This window comes from Acinonyx jubatus, chromosome A3, assembly GCF_027475565.1.
Source record: "Acinonyx jubatus isolate Ajub_Pintada_27869175 chromosome A3, VMU_Ajub_asm_v1.0, whole genome shotgun sequence".
NCBI lineage: Eukaryota > Metazoa > Chordata > Mammalia > Carnivora > Felidae > Acinonyx > Acinonyx jubatus.
This window is the reverse complement of record NC_069388.1, coordinates 131131061-131147665: the sequence shown is the minus strand read 5'-3', so window position 1 is coordinate 131147665 and position 16605 is coordinate 131131061. Positions and strand designations below refer to the sequence as shown.

The window sequence follows — 16605 nt, the reverse complement described above, 5'->3', positions numbered from 1 at the left end:
TGTAGGTCAGTGAATGATTTATCAATTTGTAAATGTGCTTCTAAACTCTTACTTCCTTGGCATTGAGGAGGGCACCTGTTGGGATGAACACTGGGTATTGTATGGAAACCAATTTGACAATAAATTATATGTAAAAAAATATGCTTACTTCCTCTATATTTGGTCTGATAAAATGAGAACTTGGGTTCTATGAGCCTAAAATATTTATTCCAATATAATCAATGATTCAGAGACACAGAACAATTACATGTCTATCATTGCAGAGGAATAAAAGATTATAAAGGAAAAGGGCTTTTCCTTGCACATACAGTAAAAATTCATGTTAATCCTGCTTTAATAAAAAAGGGAACAAAGGGTTTTCGCCAAAAGAAATAAAACGTTATCAACTGGTGAGTTTGTTTAGGAAAAAGAACTAAGCCATGCTCAGCTCAGCCGTTTCTGGCCTCTCTTCCGAATCTACCTGCCTGGACAGAGTGTGTCTGGTCTGCCACCAAGCAGTAGGCTCACAGGGGAAGGCTCTGCCTCTGCGGCTTTGGTGGTAGGTGGTCAAGATCAATTCTGGGATGAAATAGAGGGAAGCCCAGTGCAACTGCCCAGCTGAAAACCACATCCTCCGACCCAAGTGTCATCGTTATCATAAAGCTGAGATTTTTATCTCCTATACTGCACCTATTTTTCCAAGTGGTTCCAAGTTCTTAAGGCAAAAAAGGAGTTTTATTTCTGGGTTCCCTAAAACTTGAACACAATGCAGCTGTTTTAAACAAGTGAGGCAGCTTTATATGTACCATAACGGAATAATCGCCAACATATTCGCAAAATGAAAAAGCAAGGTGCGAGAGGAGAGCAGACCACCATGTGTCAAATACACACATACACATACACATGCCATACATGCACAAAGTACTTCTAGAACGATACTTATGAAACTCGTGACATGGATGGCTCTGGGAAGGGGCTGGCTTGACAGTGGGCAGAGGCTGAAGAGACTTACTTTTCACTGGCTTTTGTACCATGTGTATACATTACCTATTCAGATAATAACTTAAAACAAAATGCAAAACAGTAAAAGAGAATGGAAAAGGGAAAAATAATTCTCTTAGTTTTATACAAGTACTACAAACGTTTAACATTTATAAAGTATAGTATGATGCATGATTTCTAAAGTTTTTTTTTTTTTTTAAAAGCTCTAAATTCTAGGCTATAGAACCTATAAGAATATAGCTAATTTAATACAAACAGCTTGGAAAAAATAAAGATAATTTACACATTAAAATGTCTGTCGAAAGCAATAGCTGATTTCAGAAATCTTTTTAATCAGTCTTACCAATTTAAAACAATTTTTACTGCAAGATAAGATGACATTGAGACATCATTGCTGGACATACTCCATTGACAGACTATAAAAAATCAGAAGATTCTGGGGAAAAGAGACCCACTGGTTCTATAGGCATAAATGCCTTACAAATGTACACAGTATTTTTGAATACATTTTCTAAGGATTCAGCAGTATGTATCGGCATTCTGACTAAAGATGCAAAGCATCATCAAAAAAAGGTAAAACAACGAAGAGGATAAAAACAATAAATTCTGAGAAAGAAGAAATCACAGCAATGTAAAAAAGCATTCTGCCTACAACAAGCCTAAGAACAAAAAACTTCACAATCTATAAATAATTATTTCAAAACGCTGCACAATTTATTAGATAAAAATCACTGTCATTTGAAAATATTTAAGATCAGAATCTAAGATAAGCTTCTGGACTCTGAATACAAGTGACAAATACTTAGATGGCATCACTCAGCTGAGTAATAAAAGCCACATCCGTTGGTAAGTACCTGCTCGATCTGTATTCCGTAACCTTTAAAACCCGCGTTGTCCCATGAAGTGTTCCGATAGATGTCATCAACTCTGTCAATAAGCTCTATCTGTGTTTATAAAAGAAAGACATGCATATGTTTACTACGCTTTGCAATGTAATATAAATTTTGTTGGGATTACAAATGCCAGTTTAGAGAAAATGGCACTGTAAAAGTTTCCACCAATTATAAAACAAGCATTAAGATGTTATTCTTGGGGGGTGTGGGTGGCACAGTGAGTTGAGTGTCCAACTCTTGATTTGGGCTCAGGTCATGATCTTACAGTTCACAAGTTTAAGCCCCGTGTCGGGCTCTACACTGACACTGTGTAGTCTGCTGAGGACTCTCTCTCTCTTTCTCTCTCTCTCTGTCCCTCTCGCGCTCGTGTGTGAGCTCTCTCCCTCTCAAGAATAAGCTTAGGAAAAAAAAAAAGAGAAGTTATTCTTCATCACTGACAACACTAACAATGATTCCTAGCCGCAAACATACTGCTACCAGAACCAAGAAGTGGGACAGTTAGGGGTGTCTGGGTGGCTCAGTCCCTTCAGCAGCCGACTTTGGCTCAGGTCATGATCTTGCGACCATGAGTTTGAATCACACAGATTGTGTTTCTGTCTCTCTCTGCCCCTCCCCTGCTCATGCTCTGTCTCTTTCAAAAATAAATTAAAAAAAACATTAAAAAAAAAAGAAATGGTACAGTTAATCTCAAATTTTAGGTTATCAACTGCATATGGAACCAAAATATCAAGTAACAGTTTTTTAAAAACTGCCATTCCATTCAACCGTAATACTGAAAGTTCAAAGTCAATCAACGTACCTAAAATATTCCCTTCTAAGAAGCAGTCTCTTCACTCTAGTTTTTAGCAAGAACTTCAAATGTCTTTCTCGGAAAGGAGGAACCCAAATAGCCAAGTTATGGAAAGAGCCCAAATGTTCATCAACTGACAAACAGATAAAGAATATATAATATATGTATGTATGTGTATGTGTGTGTGTGTGTGTGTATATATATATATATATATATATATACACACACATATATATATATACATACACCTCATATATACATATAATGGAATATTACTTGATCAAAAAGAATGAAATCTTATCATTTGCAACATAAGTCAGAGAAAGATTAATATATGATTTCACTCGTGGATTTTAAGACACAAAACAGATGAACATAGGGGAAGGGAAGGAAAAATAAGATAAAAACAGGGAGGCAAACCATAAGAGATTCTGAAATATAGAAAACAAACTGGGGGTTGCTGAAGGCGTGTTGTTGGGTTGGGGGATGGGCTAGATGGGTGATGGACATTAAGGAGGGCACTTGCTGGGATGAGCACTGGGTGTTGTATGTAAGTGATGAATCACTGAATTCTACTCCTGAAACCAATACTACACTGTACATTAACTTGGATTTAAATAAAATTTAAAATTTCAAAAAGAAAGAAAGAGAAAGAAAAGAACGAAAAAAAGGAAAGAAGAAAAAGGAAAGGAAAGGAAAGGAAAGGAAAGGAGAAAAGAAAGAAAAGAAAAGAAAAGAAAAGAAAAGAAAAGAAAAGAAAAGAAAAGAAAAGAAAAGAAAAGAAAAGAAAAGAGGTGAGGAGCAGGGACAGATACTGCTCAATCTATCCCCGACCCTCCCTGGGCAAACCAGCACCAAGGACCAGGTAAAGAGATGGACAGAGGAGTGAGGCTCCACGTTCCTCCTTTCTTCTGTTCTCTGCTTTGGGAAGGGAGGCAGACAAAGAATACTGGGGGAGGAGGGTCAAGGATGATTCAAACTACGTAAGAACAAAATGCTCATTACCCATCTTTTCTTCAAGGAGACTATCCTATTGTTCAAAAACTGGCCAGATGAGGTTTGTTCCAGTAACGGTGAAGCACATTACAGATCTAAGAAACTGTTCTTGGCTTATAGTAAGTGTAAAACTAAAAAATACAATTTCTAAGACTAGACCTCTCATTATATTCACATTGTGGTATAATGAACAAAAAAAGGAAATTAAGATCTTTTAATACAAAACCCGTATTGAGAAAGGAGCTTTTTCAAGAAAGAATCTCTTAATTCGGAACAAGAATTACAGTGACTTCACACACTACTCCTACTACCCTCATAATAAATTCTTTCACTTGACATTGGAAGGGAAGGGAAAGAAGGGTGAGGGAGGGTACAAATGAAACACAGAGAACGGAACAAGCAAGGCAATGAGAAAGGCAATGAGAAAGGCCTAGGCTCTTGGATCATGAATAGCTGTATTCTCTTTTATTCCCTCAACAACAACATTTTGTCAGTGCCCAGTTATCATGACGAATGAGATCATATCAACAAAAAATGTCAATGAAATAGGATTCCCTTGGCTTTTCAAATTATAACAGTAAAGGCTTAAAAACCCATGTCAGTACTTCTGTAATCTTTCCTTTGAATCTTTACAGTTATGACCTTGTAAATCCCATCTATTCCACGTATTTATATTCCAACAATTAGCTATTTTATACAACATAAAACAAGCAGACCATCTGCTCTGAAATAAACATAGAGGCGAAGAACACACAGAGGTTCATACAAATACTTTTTTTTCCACTCTGGAGCATACATCCATACATGAGTCACCAACAGGATCACGGCCATTATAGCAGTGATGTTTTCAGAAAGTTCACTTGAACAGAAGGGAAGCCTATGTTATGAACTCTTCCTAAACCTAATTAATATGCATAAAAATTCTCACGTGCAGAAAATAGTAGTTCAAAGGTAAAATGGGGTTTCAAATATTTGAAACTAGAATCTCTACAGAGTAATGTTAAGAACTTCATGGGGCGCCTGGGTGGCGCAGTCGGTTAAGCGTCCGACTTCAGCCAGGTCACGATCTCGGGGTCCGTAAGTTCGAGCCCCGCGTCGGGCTCTGGGCTGATGGCTCAGAGCCTGGAGCCTGTTTCCGATTCTGTGTCTCGCTCTCTCTCTCTGCCCCTCCCCCGTTCATGCTCTGTCTCTCTCTGTCCCAAAAATAAATAAACGTTGAAAAAAAAAATTAAAAAAAAAAAAAAGAACTTCAGAGAGCTCCCAAATATTTTAGGAAATGACAGGGCATCTGAAACAAATCTTGTTTCACCACATTTCACATCACAGCAGTCTTCTCTTGAATGGAATTCGCCTACCTAACTGAATCTTTGTGTCCAGTGACCTGATCCAGTATCAGATACTCACCAAGTAATTTGTAGTTGTGCTCTCTTCCCCTCTGCCCATGTATTTGTAAAAGCGATGATCTGCTACCACCAACAATTTACACGTGTTCTTCATGGGATTAGGGTCAGCTCTTCTCTTCACCCGATGAACAAGCTCTAATATGAATTTGTATGCACTATTAAATCAAAATTCATCAAAACAAGGAGTTTTTTACAGTAACGCTTTAAATCTAGCATACTTTTGAAACAAACATTATTTGTGCTTAGTATCTTTAAAGATATTTTAAACAAAAAAACAATTTGGAGGAAGACAGAAAAATGAAAAGTCATATAAGGTTTTAAAATCATAGAATTCAGGGACGCCTGGGTGGCTCAGTTGGTTGGTTAAGTGCCGACTTCAGCTCAGGTCATGATCTCATGGTCCGTGAGTTCGAGCCCCGCATCGGGCTCTGTACTGACAGCTCGGAACCTGGAGCCTGCTTCATATCTGTGTCTCCCCACCCCCGCTCTGTGCTCCTCCCCTGCTCATGCATGAGTGTGCACGTGCACGCTCCCTCTCTATCAAAAATAAACATTAAAAAAAAAATCTTTTTAACGTGGAATTCAAAACCAAGGAAAGTGCCTCCTTAATTTCTAAAATGAGGATACTTTAAAAAGTACTTCAAGTAAAATAAGCAACTAATTTACTTCTGGGCTATGAAACTGTCATTTTCTTCTAGAAGTCTACGAATTAACCAAAGTAATAATAAAACTATAAAGATAATCAGACATTAAAAACATTTATGGTAATAGATCATTTTCCTTATCAAATACAAAATTGAGAATTTATGTATTTATATACTAAAATGTTAGTAATAAATTTTCTAAGTTTTCAAAAAATGAGGACAGTAGAGTATTTCTCCAAGATGGTTTTGTTTTAAAATGACTCTGAAGTGATCTGTCCCAAGGCTGACAGCCCTCTTTCTGAAAAGTACAGATCTCTCTTGGTACCAACTAATTTCTTATAAACTTATCTCAAGATTGTTCTCAATGGTACTATTTTCTCATTTTTAAATTCTCCAAATAAAAACACTTTCCTTCCTCACCACACCCACTTAAACATTATATGTGATCAATCCTTCTTTAATATTTACAAAAAAAAAAAATCCCCTCAGGTTATTCAATTTCCCTTTTCTGCAGTCTTTTTCCAATCTTTATTGTTCCATTATTTTCTAGGCAAAAGAATTAAATTTCTGAGTAAAACTCTATTTTCAAGTCAAATACTATAATAACTTGATAATATTTTTCCCCCAATTAATAATCACCCCTACTGAAGACAGACGTCATGCTTGCGTCTCATTTGAAAAACTATTTGTTAAGTCTTACCGTCAGGTGGCTCTCTGTCTACTAGCCCTTTTGGAAGCAACTCTTCGTTATCCGCCTTTATATAACCACACACTTTTGGAGACTGCAGGCGTGAAATATTCTTGATGTCTTCAGATTTATAAACTAACATTCTTTTGTCTTTAGTATCATTAATTAGTCTCCAAAGTGGCTAAAATAGAAAACGTAAATTGAGATGCAAACTATAAGAATTCCTCACCACTAAATTCTTAACAACATTCTTTGTTTCTAGATGACGTTCATTTCCAGGTTAAGTAAACCGATTAGTCATTTTATCAAAAAGAAATCACCTCAGTTTTTCTCAGAGTTTCTCTGCTGGTAAATAAATACATGGATTATTCACTCTTTGATTTTATGCATATATGAAAAAAGCATTATTTTGTACAAGTTATGAAACCTTTTAGAGGCTCCACAAGAGAAAACGCATAACCTTTTTCCAATCATTCAAAACCATTTGTGTAGCGCCTGCTGCATACCAACCCTACTCTGGGTGACGGATGGCCTCTAGCAAGGAGGGAGACTGGCTGTGGTATTCTATTCCAGCTTCCTTGGTATCTTTGTGCCATGGAGGTTTTGCCCCAGAAGGCAAGGCTGAAGACTCACAGCAATGTTACCTAAAGCCTATTATCGCTTTCCAAAGAAAGCAGTTTCTGAAAAGTCTTTGCTTCTCCTATCACAAGGTCACAGTAAATCAGAGCTGACATACTTGAAAAGTTACCCAAGGCAAGAACAAAGCTCCTGTACGGATGCCGGTCTCATCAAAACTAGGCGGCTTGTGAGGAAAAGTACCAAAACGGTATTTCATATACACACGTGCACGCGTACACACATTTGTATAACGCACATAACTTACGGAAATGGAAATCTACACCACAAGGACATGACTTCACACCCACTAGGATAGCTGGAATCAAAGACAGGTAATAACAAGCACGGGTGAGGATGTGGGGAAGTCAGAAGCCTCACATACTATGGAATGTAAAATGGTAGAACGTGCAGTGCAGCCACTAGGGGAGACAGCTCAGCAGTTCCTCAAAAGGTTAAAAATAGAGATACCATCTGACCCAGAAATTCCACTCCCACTACAAACCCGAGAGAAAATATATACTCACACAAAAACTTCTGTTCACAAATGTCCACGACAGCATTATTCACAACAGCCAAACAAGTGAAAACAACCCAAATGCCCAACTGATGAATGAATAAGCACAACGTGACACATCCGTGAAATATACTATTATTTGGCAATAAGAAGAAATGAAGTACTGACACGAACCGCAACATGGGTGAACCCTGAAAACATTCTAAGCGAGGGGTGCCTGGGTGGCTCAGTGAATTAAGTGTCTGACTTCGGCTCCAGCCATCCTCTCACAGTTCGTGGTTCAAGCCCGCATGGGGCTCTGTGCTGACAGTGCGGACCCTGCTTGGGACTGACTGACTCTCTCTCTCTCTGTCCCTCCCCCAACTCGTGCTCTCTCAAATAAATTTTTAAAAAATAATAAAAAATAAAAAAAAAAGAAAAAACATCCCAAGTGAAAAAAGCCAAACACAACAGACCACATACTGTGATTCCATTTACATGAATGACCAAGCAAATCTACAGAGATCGTGGATTAGTGTTTCCTAGGTCTAGGGAAGTTGGGGGCAAAGGGTGGCGGGCTGCTAAAGAGTACAGTGTTTCTTCCGGGGATGATGAAAATGTTCCAAAATCGTTGGGTGGTGATGACCGCATAACTCTAGGATACACTAAAAGCCAACGAAGTACACACTTTAAATGTGTGAACTGTACAGAATGTGAATTTTATCTCAATAAAGCTGTTAAATATAGTTGACTCTAGAACAATGAGGGGTCAGGAGCGCTGACGCCCCCATGCAGTTGAAAATCCACCACACGTACCTTTTGATGCCCCCAAAACAAATACTAACAGCCTACTCTTGACCAGAAGCCTTACCAACAGCATAAACAGCTGATTCACATATGTTGTACATCACATGTATTGTATACTATATTCTTACAATACCTAACTTTCCCTTAATTTTTTCATTTCTAGGCCACATGGTTCATCTGTGTTTTCAAACTACTGCAAATCTCCAAACAATTTTCTAATATATTTATTGAAGAAGACCTGCATGTAAGTGGACTTGCGCACTTGAAATCCATGTTGTTCAACAGTCAAGTGTGTGTGTGTAGTGTGTGTGTGTGTGTGTGTGTGTGTGTGTGTGTGTCTTCTTTCATAATCCATGTATGGAGTAGATTTACGAAACAAGACAATGGGGCTCCTGGGTGGCTCAGTCAGTTGAGTGTCTGACTTGGTCAGCTCAGGTCATGATCCCAGGGTTGCAGAATCAAGCCCCATGTCAGGCTCCTCACTGAGCTCTCTCTCTCTCCCTCTGCCCCTCTCCCCTGCTCACGCTCTCTCTCTAAAATAAAATTTAAAAAAAAAGAAAGAGATGGTGAACCACAGGGCTAGCAGAAACCTCAAAAAGTTACCTAACCAACTCCTTGGTTGTAGGGACCGTCATTTGGCCTACAAACAGGAAAAGAGAAAAATGTTTTCTTCTGGATCAAACATCTCTAAATTCATATTAAGAGTTTCCTTGGGGCGCCTGGGTGGCGCAGTCGGTTAAGCGTCCGGCTTCAGCCAGGTCACGATCTCGCGGTCCGTGAGTTCGAGCCCCGCGTCAGGCTCTGGGCTGATGGCTCAGAGCCTGGAGCCTGTTTCTGATTCTATGTCTCCCTCTCTCTGCCCCTCCGCTGTTCATGCTCTGTCTCTCTCTGTCCCAAAAATAAATAAACGTTGAAAAAGAAAAAAAAAATTTTTTTTAAAAAAAAGAGTTTCCTAATACAGCCAGTCTAACACAGAAAAAGATAGCAGGCTTTGCGATCAGAGATATCTGGGTTCAGACCTCAACTGTACCCCTACTATGTACCTTCGAAAAGTAACTTATCTGAACATAATTTTTTTCATGGGGTAAAGTACTGATACATCTATCTTAAAGATAACATAATGAATCTAGTTATATATTAAGATTTCAAGACAAAGGCACTTACTATTACTACTAATAGAAGCAAATCCTATTATCACCATTATCAACAAGTGGCCAGAAAAAGTCAACTGATGAACAACTAATTAAGAGGCAAGAACCTTAACTGATCCTAAATTGGGAGGGGGAAGATCTATGAAGGAGATTTTGAGGATGACTAGAGATCTGGACTATGTGTTGTTAGATAATGCTACAGAATTATTTTCATTTTCTCAGGTGTGTTTATTGTGGCTATGTAGAAGAGTACGTTTAATGTTAGGAGACGTACACTGAAGCATTTAGGGGTAAAGTGTCATGATGTCTGAAACTTATTTTCCCTTTGAGGGGAAAAAAAAGAACAATAAAGCACACGTGGTAGTATGCCATCAGTTAATGAAAGTCACAGGGTATCTATAAAGTCCTTTTGTAAATCTGAACGTTTTCAAAGCAGAAAGGGGGGAGGAAAAACATCATCTTTTTTTTTTTTTAAGTTTATTATGTAGAGAGAAACAGAGAGAGAGTGTGTGTGCACGAAAAGGTGCACGTGCAAGTTGTAGAGGGACAGAAAGAGAGGGGGAGAGAGAGAATCCCAAGCAGGCTCTGCACTGCCAGAACAGAGCCCGATGCGGATCTCAAGAGCCATGACATCACAACCTGAGCCAAAACCAAGAGTCAGATGATTAACCAACTAAGCCATCCAGGCGCTCCAAAACAATCATCTTATGATTAAAGTTTAACCTAGGCTTATTCATATAAGCCTTATTTATAGCAAGCTTTGGTGATAAAATTAGTGATGGCTTAAAATGTTTAATGGTGATGTGTTAAAAATAAGATATATACATTTTCCTGTTTACTCTTATGTCTAAGATTTTAATACAATAATTTTTATATCAAGGTAACTGCAGATAAGAATTATGCAATAAAGAACATAAAAATCAGGGGCGACTGAGTGGCTCAGTCAGTTAAGCATCTGACTTGATTTTGGCTCAGGTCATGATCTGGTGGTTCAGGAGTTCAAGCTCTGCACTGGGCTCTGTACTGACAGTGCAGAGCCTGTTTGGGATTCTCTCCCTGCCACCCCATTCGTGCTTCCTCTCTCTCTCTCAAAATAAGTATTTTATTTTATTTAACTATTGACAGAGAGACAGAGCACGCATGAGAGGGGGAAGGGCAGAGAGTGAGGGAGAGAGAGAGTTCCAAGCAGGCTCCAATGTGAGGCTAGATCCCATGACCATGACATCATGACCTGAGCAGAAATCAAGAGTGGGATTGCTTAGCCAACTGGGCCACCCCAGGCACTCCTAAATAAACTTAAAAAATAAATAAATAAAAGGGGGCACCTGAGTGGCTCAGTCGGTTAGATATCCAACTTTGGCTCAGGTCATGATTTCACGGTTCATGAGTGCAAGCCCCACATCGGGCTCTTTGCTGTCAGCACACAGCCCATTTCGGATCCCTTATCCTCCTCTCTCTCTTTCTCTCTCTCTCTCTCTGCCCCTTCCCCATGTGCATGTGCACCCATGCTCTCTCTCAAAAATAAACATTAAAAAAAGTTAAACTTAAAAAAAGGAAATACAGGGTGCATCTTATGACAGCCTCTCAGACATGTAAAAAAATATTGCCTTTTTTACTATAAAAAATCATAATCATTTACTTCACTGGTAAAAACTTTAAATACAAGGGGAAAAGTAAGCATAATTAAAGACCTTTGTCTTTTTTTTTTTTTTAAAGTTTATTCCTTTATTTTGAGAGGGAGAGAGCATGAACACAAGCACGGGAGGGGCAGAGAGAGAGAGAGAGGGAGAGAGAATGAATCCCAAGCAGGTTCTGCGCTGTCAGCACAGAGCCCAAGGCAGGGCTCAAATTCACGAACTAGAGGTGATAACCCGAGCTGAAATCAAGAGACACTTAGACCGAGCCACCCAGGTGCCCCAAAGACCTTTGCCTTCTTAAAACAAATGAGAAACAGCTTTTTATAACAGCTCCCCTCCAAAAAAAATTCACATGTAGATTTACCTCTATATTATATTCTGCCCCATCTGTGTTGATTCTTACTGTAATATCATCATCTCCTATGTGGGCTAGAACTCTAGAGTCAGGCTCACCTTAAAAGAAAAAAACATTCCATCATTAAGAAATACTTATATCAAAAACTAAACTATGCACCAGTGTCAATACAAATCAACCAAGCCCTTCATCAGAGTGGAATCTGCCTAGGGACTGTAGAAATCTACACCAAAGAAACACAGGCCCCAGCGAGCAGGAAGGTATTCACACTCCTAAAGAGTAGCCTCAACTCATTTAAAACCTCTTTCTCTCAATCCTCCTATGAGAATTATCTAGAGCGTGTTACAGACAAAAAACAAAGGTGTAGATGCTCTTCTGGAATAACTTTACCTACTTTTGGTTAAGAAAGAACTAAGATGAGGCAAAAAGCACGATCTGGATCATACAGGGCTTGAACTGCACTATTTGCAGATTTTAATGCCATTTCTTTTTTCTGCAAAGGAAGTTTCAGAAGTAAACCACAATTGCTTGTTTGATGTAGGTCTTAAAAAAGTACTTAACAGGATCGTAAAGCCAATTATTTTATCTTTTAGCTTCCCTGTTTGAAATCTCATAAGGGAAGCCTACAATCCTTTCCTAGAGTCAGGAGGAGGTTAGATTCTTATCACTTGAGAGGAAATTCACTTTAATCATTTAAACAGACAGTATACGTGCTGGATAATACCCATTTATTCCTGTCTGAATGTTCCCGCTTTCAAACTTATATACCTCAAATAAAACAAAGAATGGCACTTCTTTGACATCCCCTCTTCCCCCCACCAAAAAAGAACAGGCAATCAAGCGAGATCCAGACACCCGGCACCCGGGACACAAGGGCAAACAAGCAAGCTCCGTACTAACCGACCACGTGTCCAGTAAAGAAGTCCTGCCACTTGACGGCATACTCGCTTTCGTCTTTACCATCTACCACCACGACTTTGAAATTCTGGGAAAAGCGTTCAGTACTTGACGTCAGGTATAATTTAAAATGCCTAAGGAAAGATTGCGTCCATATTTTACTCAAAGCACATTAAAGTTTCGCACAAAATTTTACTCCAAGAACATGAAATTGAAGTTTCTTTAAAAAGCTGACAAGAGACTTGACATTAATAAACGACTATGCAAGTTACAACTACTATTTTACTAGGTACTTAGTGTTATATCCCCGATAAAGATGAACAGACTAATTTCTTTAACTGTAAGAATTTGGCAAACAGGGGGCACCTGGGTGGCTCAGTCGGTTAAGCATCCGACTTCGGCTCAGGTCACGAACCCATGGTTTGTGGGTTCAAGCCCCGCGTCGAGCTCTGTGCTAACAACTCAGAGCCTGGAGCCTGCTTTGGATTCTGGGTCTCCCTCTCTCTCTGCCCCTCCTCTGCTCGCCCTCTGTCTGTCTGTCTGTCTGTCTGTCTGTCTCTCAAAAAATAAAAGCATTAAAAAAAAAAGAATTTGGCCAAGAAAAAAAAAACCAGAATTGCGGGGAAAAAGGATTTAAAGAATATATGCATTCATCTTTTCTGGAGACTGTGAAGAGTAAGGAAACACATGGAGCACCTGGGTGGCTCAGTCGGTTAAGTGTCCAACTTCAGCTCAGGTCATGATCACATGGCTCATGGGTCCCAGCCCCATGTCGGGCTCTGTGCTGGCAGCTCAGAGCCTGGAGCCTGCTTCGGATTCTGTCTCTCTCTCCCTGCCCCTCCCGTGTTTGTGCTCTGTCTCTCAAAAATAGATAAACACTAAAAACATTTTTTTAATAAGGAAACCCACATCTAGACAATTTAAGTTAAAATCCTGCTTGTCTGAAATATTTATCAGAGACTGATATTACTAGACACCACTTACTGAATACCTGCTCAGCACTACACGCTTTCTTTACGCTTAACACAGTAAAAAGTGAGGGTTGGAGGCTCATCAACATACTCAAGGTTACACAGCTAGTAAATGATGAAACTGGAAACTGAACTTGGTTTATTTCAAAAGCCCGTGCCATCCTGCCTCTAGCAATCAAGCTGGTCTTACTGCTGTGCAAAATTAATAAATGCTACTTTCTATATTTAAAAGCACTCAAGCTTTTTTTTTCTCCTTCTAAAGAGAACCTATCTTGAAAAAAATTAATCCACAATTACTATCAGGAAAATAAATATAAGGTATCCAACACAAACATTAAAATACATACACCAGTTCTTTAGTTGGCTTAATATTCTTTTGTTTTCTACCAGTTTCAGTCCTGACATAAAATCTGGGTGTGGTGAGCAAGAATTTTTCAATTATTCTTTACCCTCTCAGTGTGCCCACGAACACCGAAGATAAAGATGTGATTCATCTCAACCACAGGAACAAATTTTGTCAGGTGTGGGGTTAAAACCATGAAATGTTAATTCCCTGTGGGTATGCGTAAGTCTGAACTGCCAAAAAGAAGCTAGACTGGGACTGTCTCCATGGTAACATATCTTTTTAACTTTTTGTGCCTAACAAAGTAGTTTTAGTTTGCTTGTGGTTTAATGGTCAGAGAGAGAGACAATAGGACATTATTTCAGAAACCCTTGAAACATTTGCTCCTGTTATCCTAAAACATATCTTCCCACACACTCACAGCTACGAACTTTTCCCCGTCAGTTTTGCCGAGGACTCTGAGAGGAAAAGCATCCTATTGTAAATGACTTATTTAGTTTCAGAGTCCTCGGGCAGTCTCAATATTACTTTTATTGAATGTTCTTTCCAGAAAAATCACTGGACTCCCACTCTTTGTTTCCGACATTAAAAATCTGCTCTTCTGTAAAGACAAGGACCCAGAAATGGTACCACTGTTTTCTGACATTCCAATCTTCACCTCTGAGCTATAAAAACCTCCGACAGGATAGGTCAGTCGGAATTTAGATTTTGCTTTGTCCTACCAAAATTATGTGAAATCACGTACTTAGAGACTTCCTTCAGCAGTTTTGTTTCTCTCAGTTTTAAGGATTTACAGTAACTACAAACTAGTGTCAATCCACCTGAATTAATGGGGGCGCCTGGATGGCTCAGTCGGTTGAGCATGAGACTTCAGCTCAGGTCATGATCTCGCAGTTCGTGGGTTCGAGCCCCATGTCAGGCTCTGTGCCGACGGCTCAGAGCCTGGAGCCTACTTCAGATTCTGTGTCTCCCTCTCCCTCTACTCCTCCCCAGCTCATGCTCTGTCTCTGTCTCTCAAAAATGAATAAACATTAAAAAAAATTTTTTTTAATCCACCTGAATAGTATTTTCCTATCCTTTTCTGTATAGATAATACAATGACTAATTAAATCTGTCACCACACAGTTACAAATTTGTTTTCTTTTGATAAGAACTTCTAAGATCCACTCTCTTAGCAACTTTCATATATACAATATTAATTACAGTCACCATGCTGTGCATTACATCCCCATGACTTATTTATTTTACAACTGGAAGTTTGCACCTTGTAACTATTTTCAATGGTCCATTCAGCTGGATATGGAAGTTCCAATGTCACTTCCATTTCTTTATCAGTTCTAGCCCCCTTCAAGTAACTCGAGATATTTCACTCTTAAGAGGAACAAGGGGTGCCTGGGTGGCTCAGTCGGTTAAGCATCTGACTCAGGTCATGAGCATCTGGCTCAGGTCATGATCTCACTGCTTGTGGGTTTGAGCCCCATGTCTGGCTCTGTGCAGACAACTTGGAGCCTGGAGCCTGCTTCAGATTCTGTGTCTCCCTCTCTTTCTCTCTCTCTCAAATATAAAATAAAGAACATAAAACAAAAAATTAAAAAAAAAAAAAAAGAGGAACAAATACCTAAATCTTTTTAAGGGTAACATTATCAAAAAGTATTAAAACAGGCACGCCTGGGTGACTCAGTCGGTTAAGCCTCCAACTTTGCCTCAAGTCATGATCTTCATGGCTCGTGAGTTCAAGCCCCACATCAGGCTCTGTGCTGACAGCTCAGAGCCTGGGACCTGCTTCAGATTCTGTGTCTCCCTCTCTCTCTGCTCTCCCCTGCTCTCACCCTGTCTCTCTCTCTCAAAAAATAAATAAATAAATAAATAAATAAATAAACAAACAAACAAACATTTAAAAAAAGTATTAAAACAGTATTTTTAACTTTTTCATTACTTTAGAATAACAGTATTTTTTGACTTATGAAACAGAGGAAATGTAACTTCTAGGCATATTTCAAACAGTTTTTCTTCATAAAATTACTTTTTAAACCCTCTTACAATTTCTCAGTGCTTCCATGCTTTTCAACTGCTAATAGTCACACACACACATTTAATTTTATGATCATGGTTTAAATTACTCTGCCTTTTACTACTATCCACAAAATCTAATCATTTACCATCACCATCAAGTAATGAGTGACTTCATATTGGTAAGTTCAGCTGTATATAAACAGATCATTTCAAATACCCTAATTTTTTTTCTTTTAACAACAGAGTGTAACAGAAGGAAGGGATGTGCGCTTTGGAGTCTGACAACCCTAGTTTAGTTAAATCCTGTCTTGCTTCATGCTTGATCTTGGCCTTAACCTCTGAACCTCTGAACCTTCATCTACAAATGAAAATAATACCACCTACTAACTGAATGGTTTCCAGGGTAAAATGAAATCAACTATTTTAATGTAACTGGTCCAAAGTTATCGTTCATTGTTAGATACATTTCCACTTAAACATCTGAGATGGAAACTGTAAAATAAATTACAAATTTCTCTGCTGCCTTACACAGAGATGATAATAGGTAGATATTGTTGAACATTTTCTTAATGAATCAATGGCATCTATGAAGCAGGAAAGAATATGGAAGGCTACGGGAGTATCTTCCTCCACAGAAAAGTTTCTATGAGGTACCTCAAACCTAACTTAAAAAAAAAACACACACACAAACAAAAAACCTTAGAAAGCTAAATTGTGAGTTCTTATTTTGCAGTTTTTCCCTTTGCTCCTATTCATCTCTCACTACTATATCCACTCCTTCACCAAAATCTCCATCAGCACAGCAGAAATAACACAGGCTTATCATCAAATCCTGTATCTTCTACTACTGGCTGAATGACCTTGGGCAAGTTACCCAACCTCTCTGAGTCTCATTTTTTTTTTTTCCAGAGATTACAAAAATTCC

General features: G+C 38.8%; 1 protein-coding gene across 3 annotated transcripts in view; it reads right to left on the bottom strand.

Annotated features, from left to right (window-relative positions):
- ADAM17 (ADAM metallopeptidase domain 17) overlaps positions 1-16605 on the bottom strand; it is a 52292-nt gene that overhangs the window by 22841 nt on the left and 12846 nt on the right. The window contains exons 3-7 of one of the 3 annotated variants that reach the window (XM_027077845.2): positions 12357-12487; positions 11466-11554; positions 6408-6576; positions 5065-5198; positions 1836-1925 (exon numbers count right to left, since the gene is read on the bottom strand). In XM_027077845.2, the coding sequence (XP_026933646.1) occupies positions 1836-1925; positions 5065-5198; positions 6408-6576; positions 11466-11554; positions 12357-12487 (613 nt within the window). Of the gene's footprint in view, positions 1-1835; positions 1926-5064; positions 5219-6407; positions 6577-11465; positions 11555-12356; positions 12488-16605 lie in introns of those variants that run through there. The other 2 variants (XM_027077847.2, XM_027077848.2) reach the window with 2 other exon arrangements.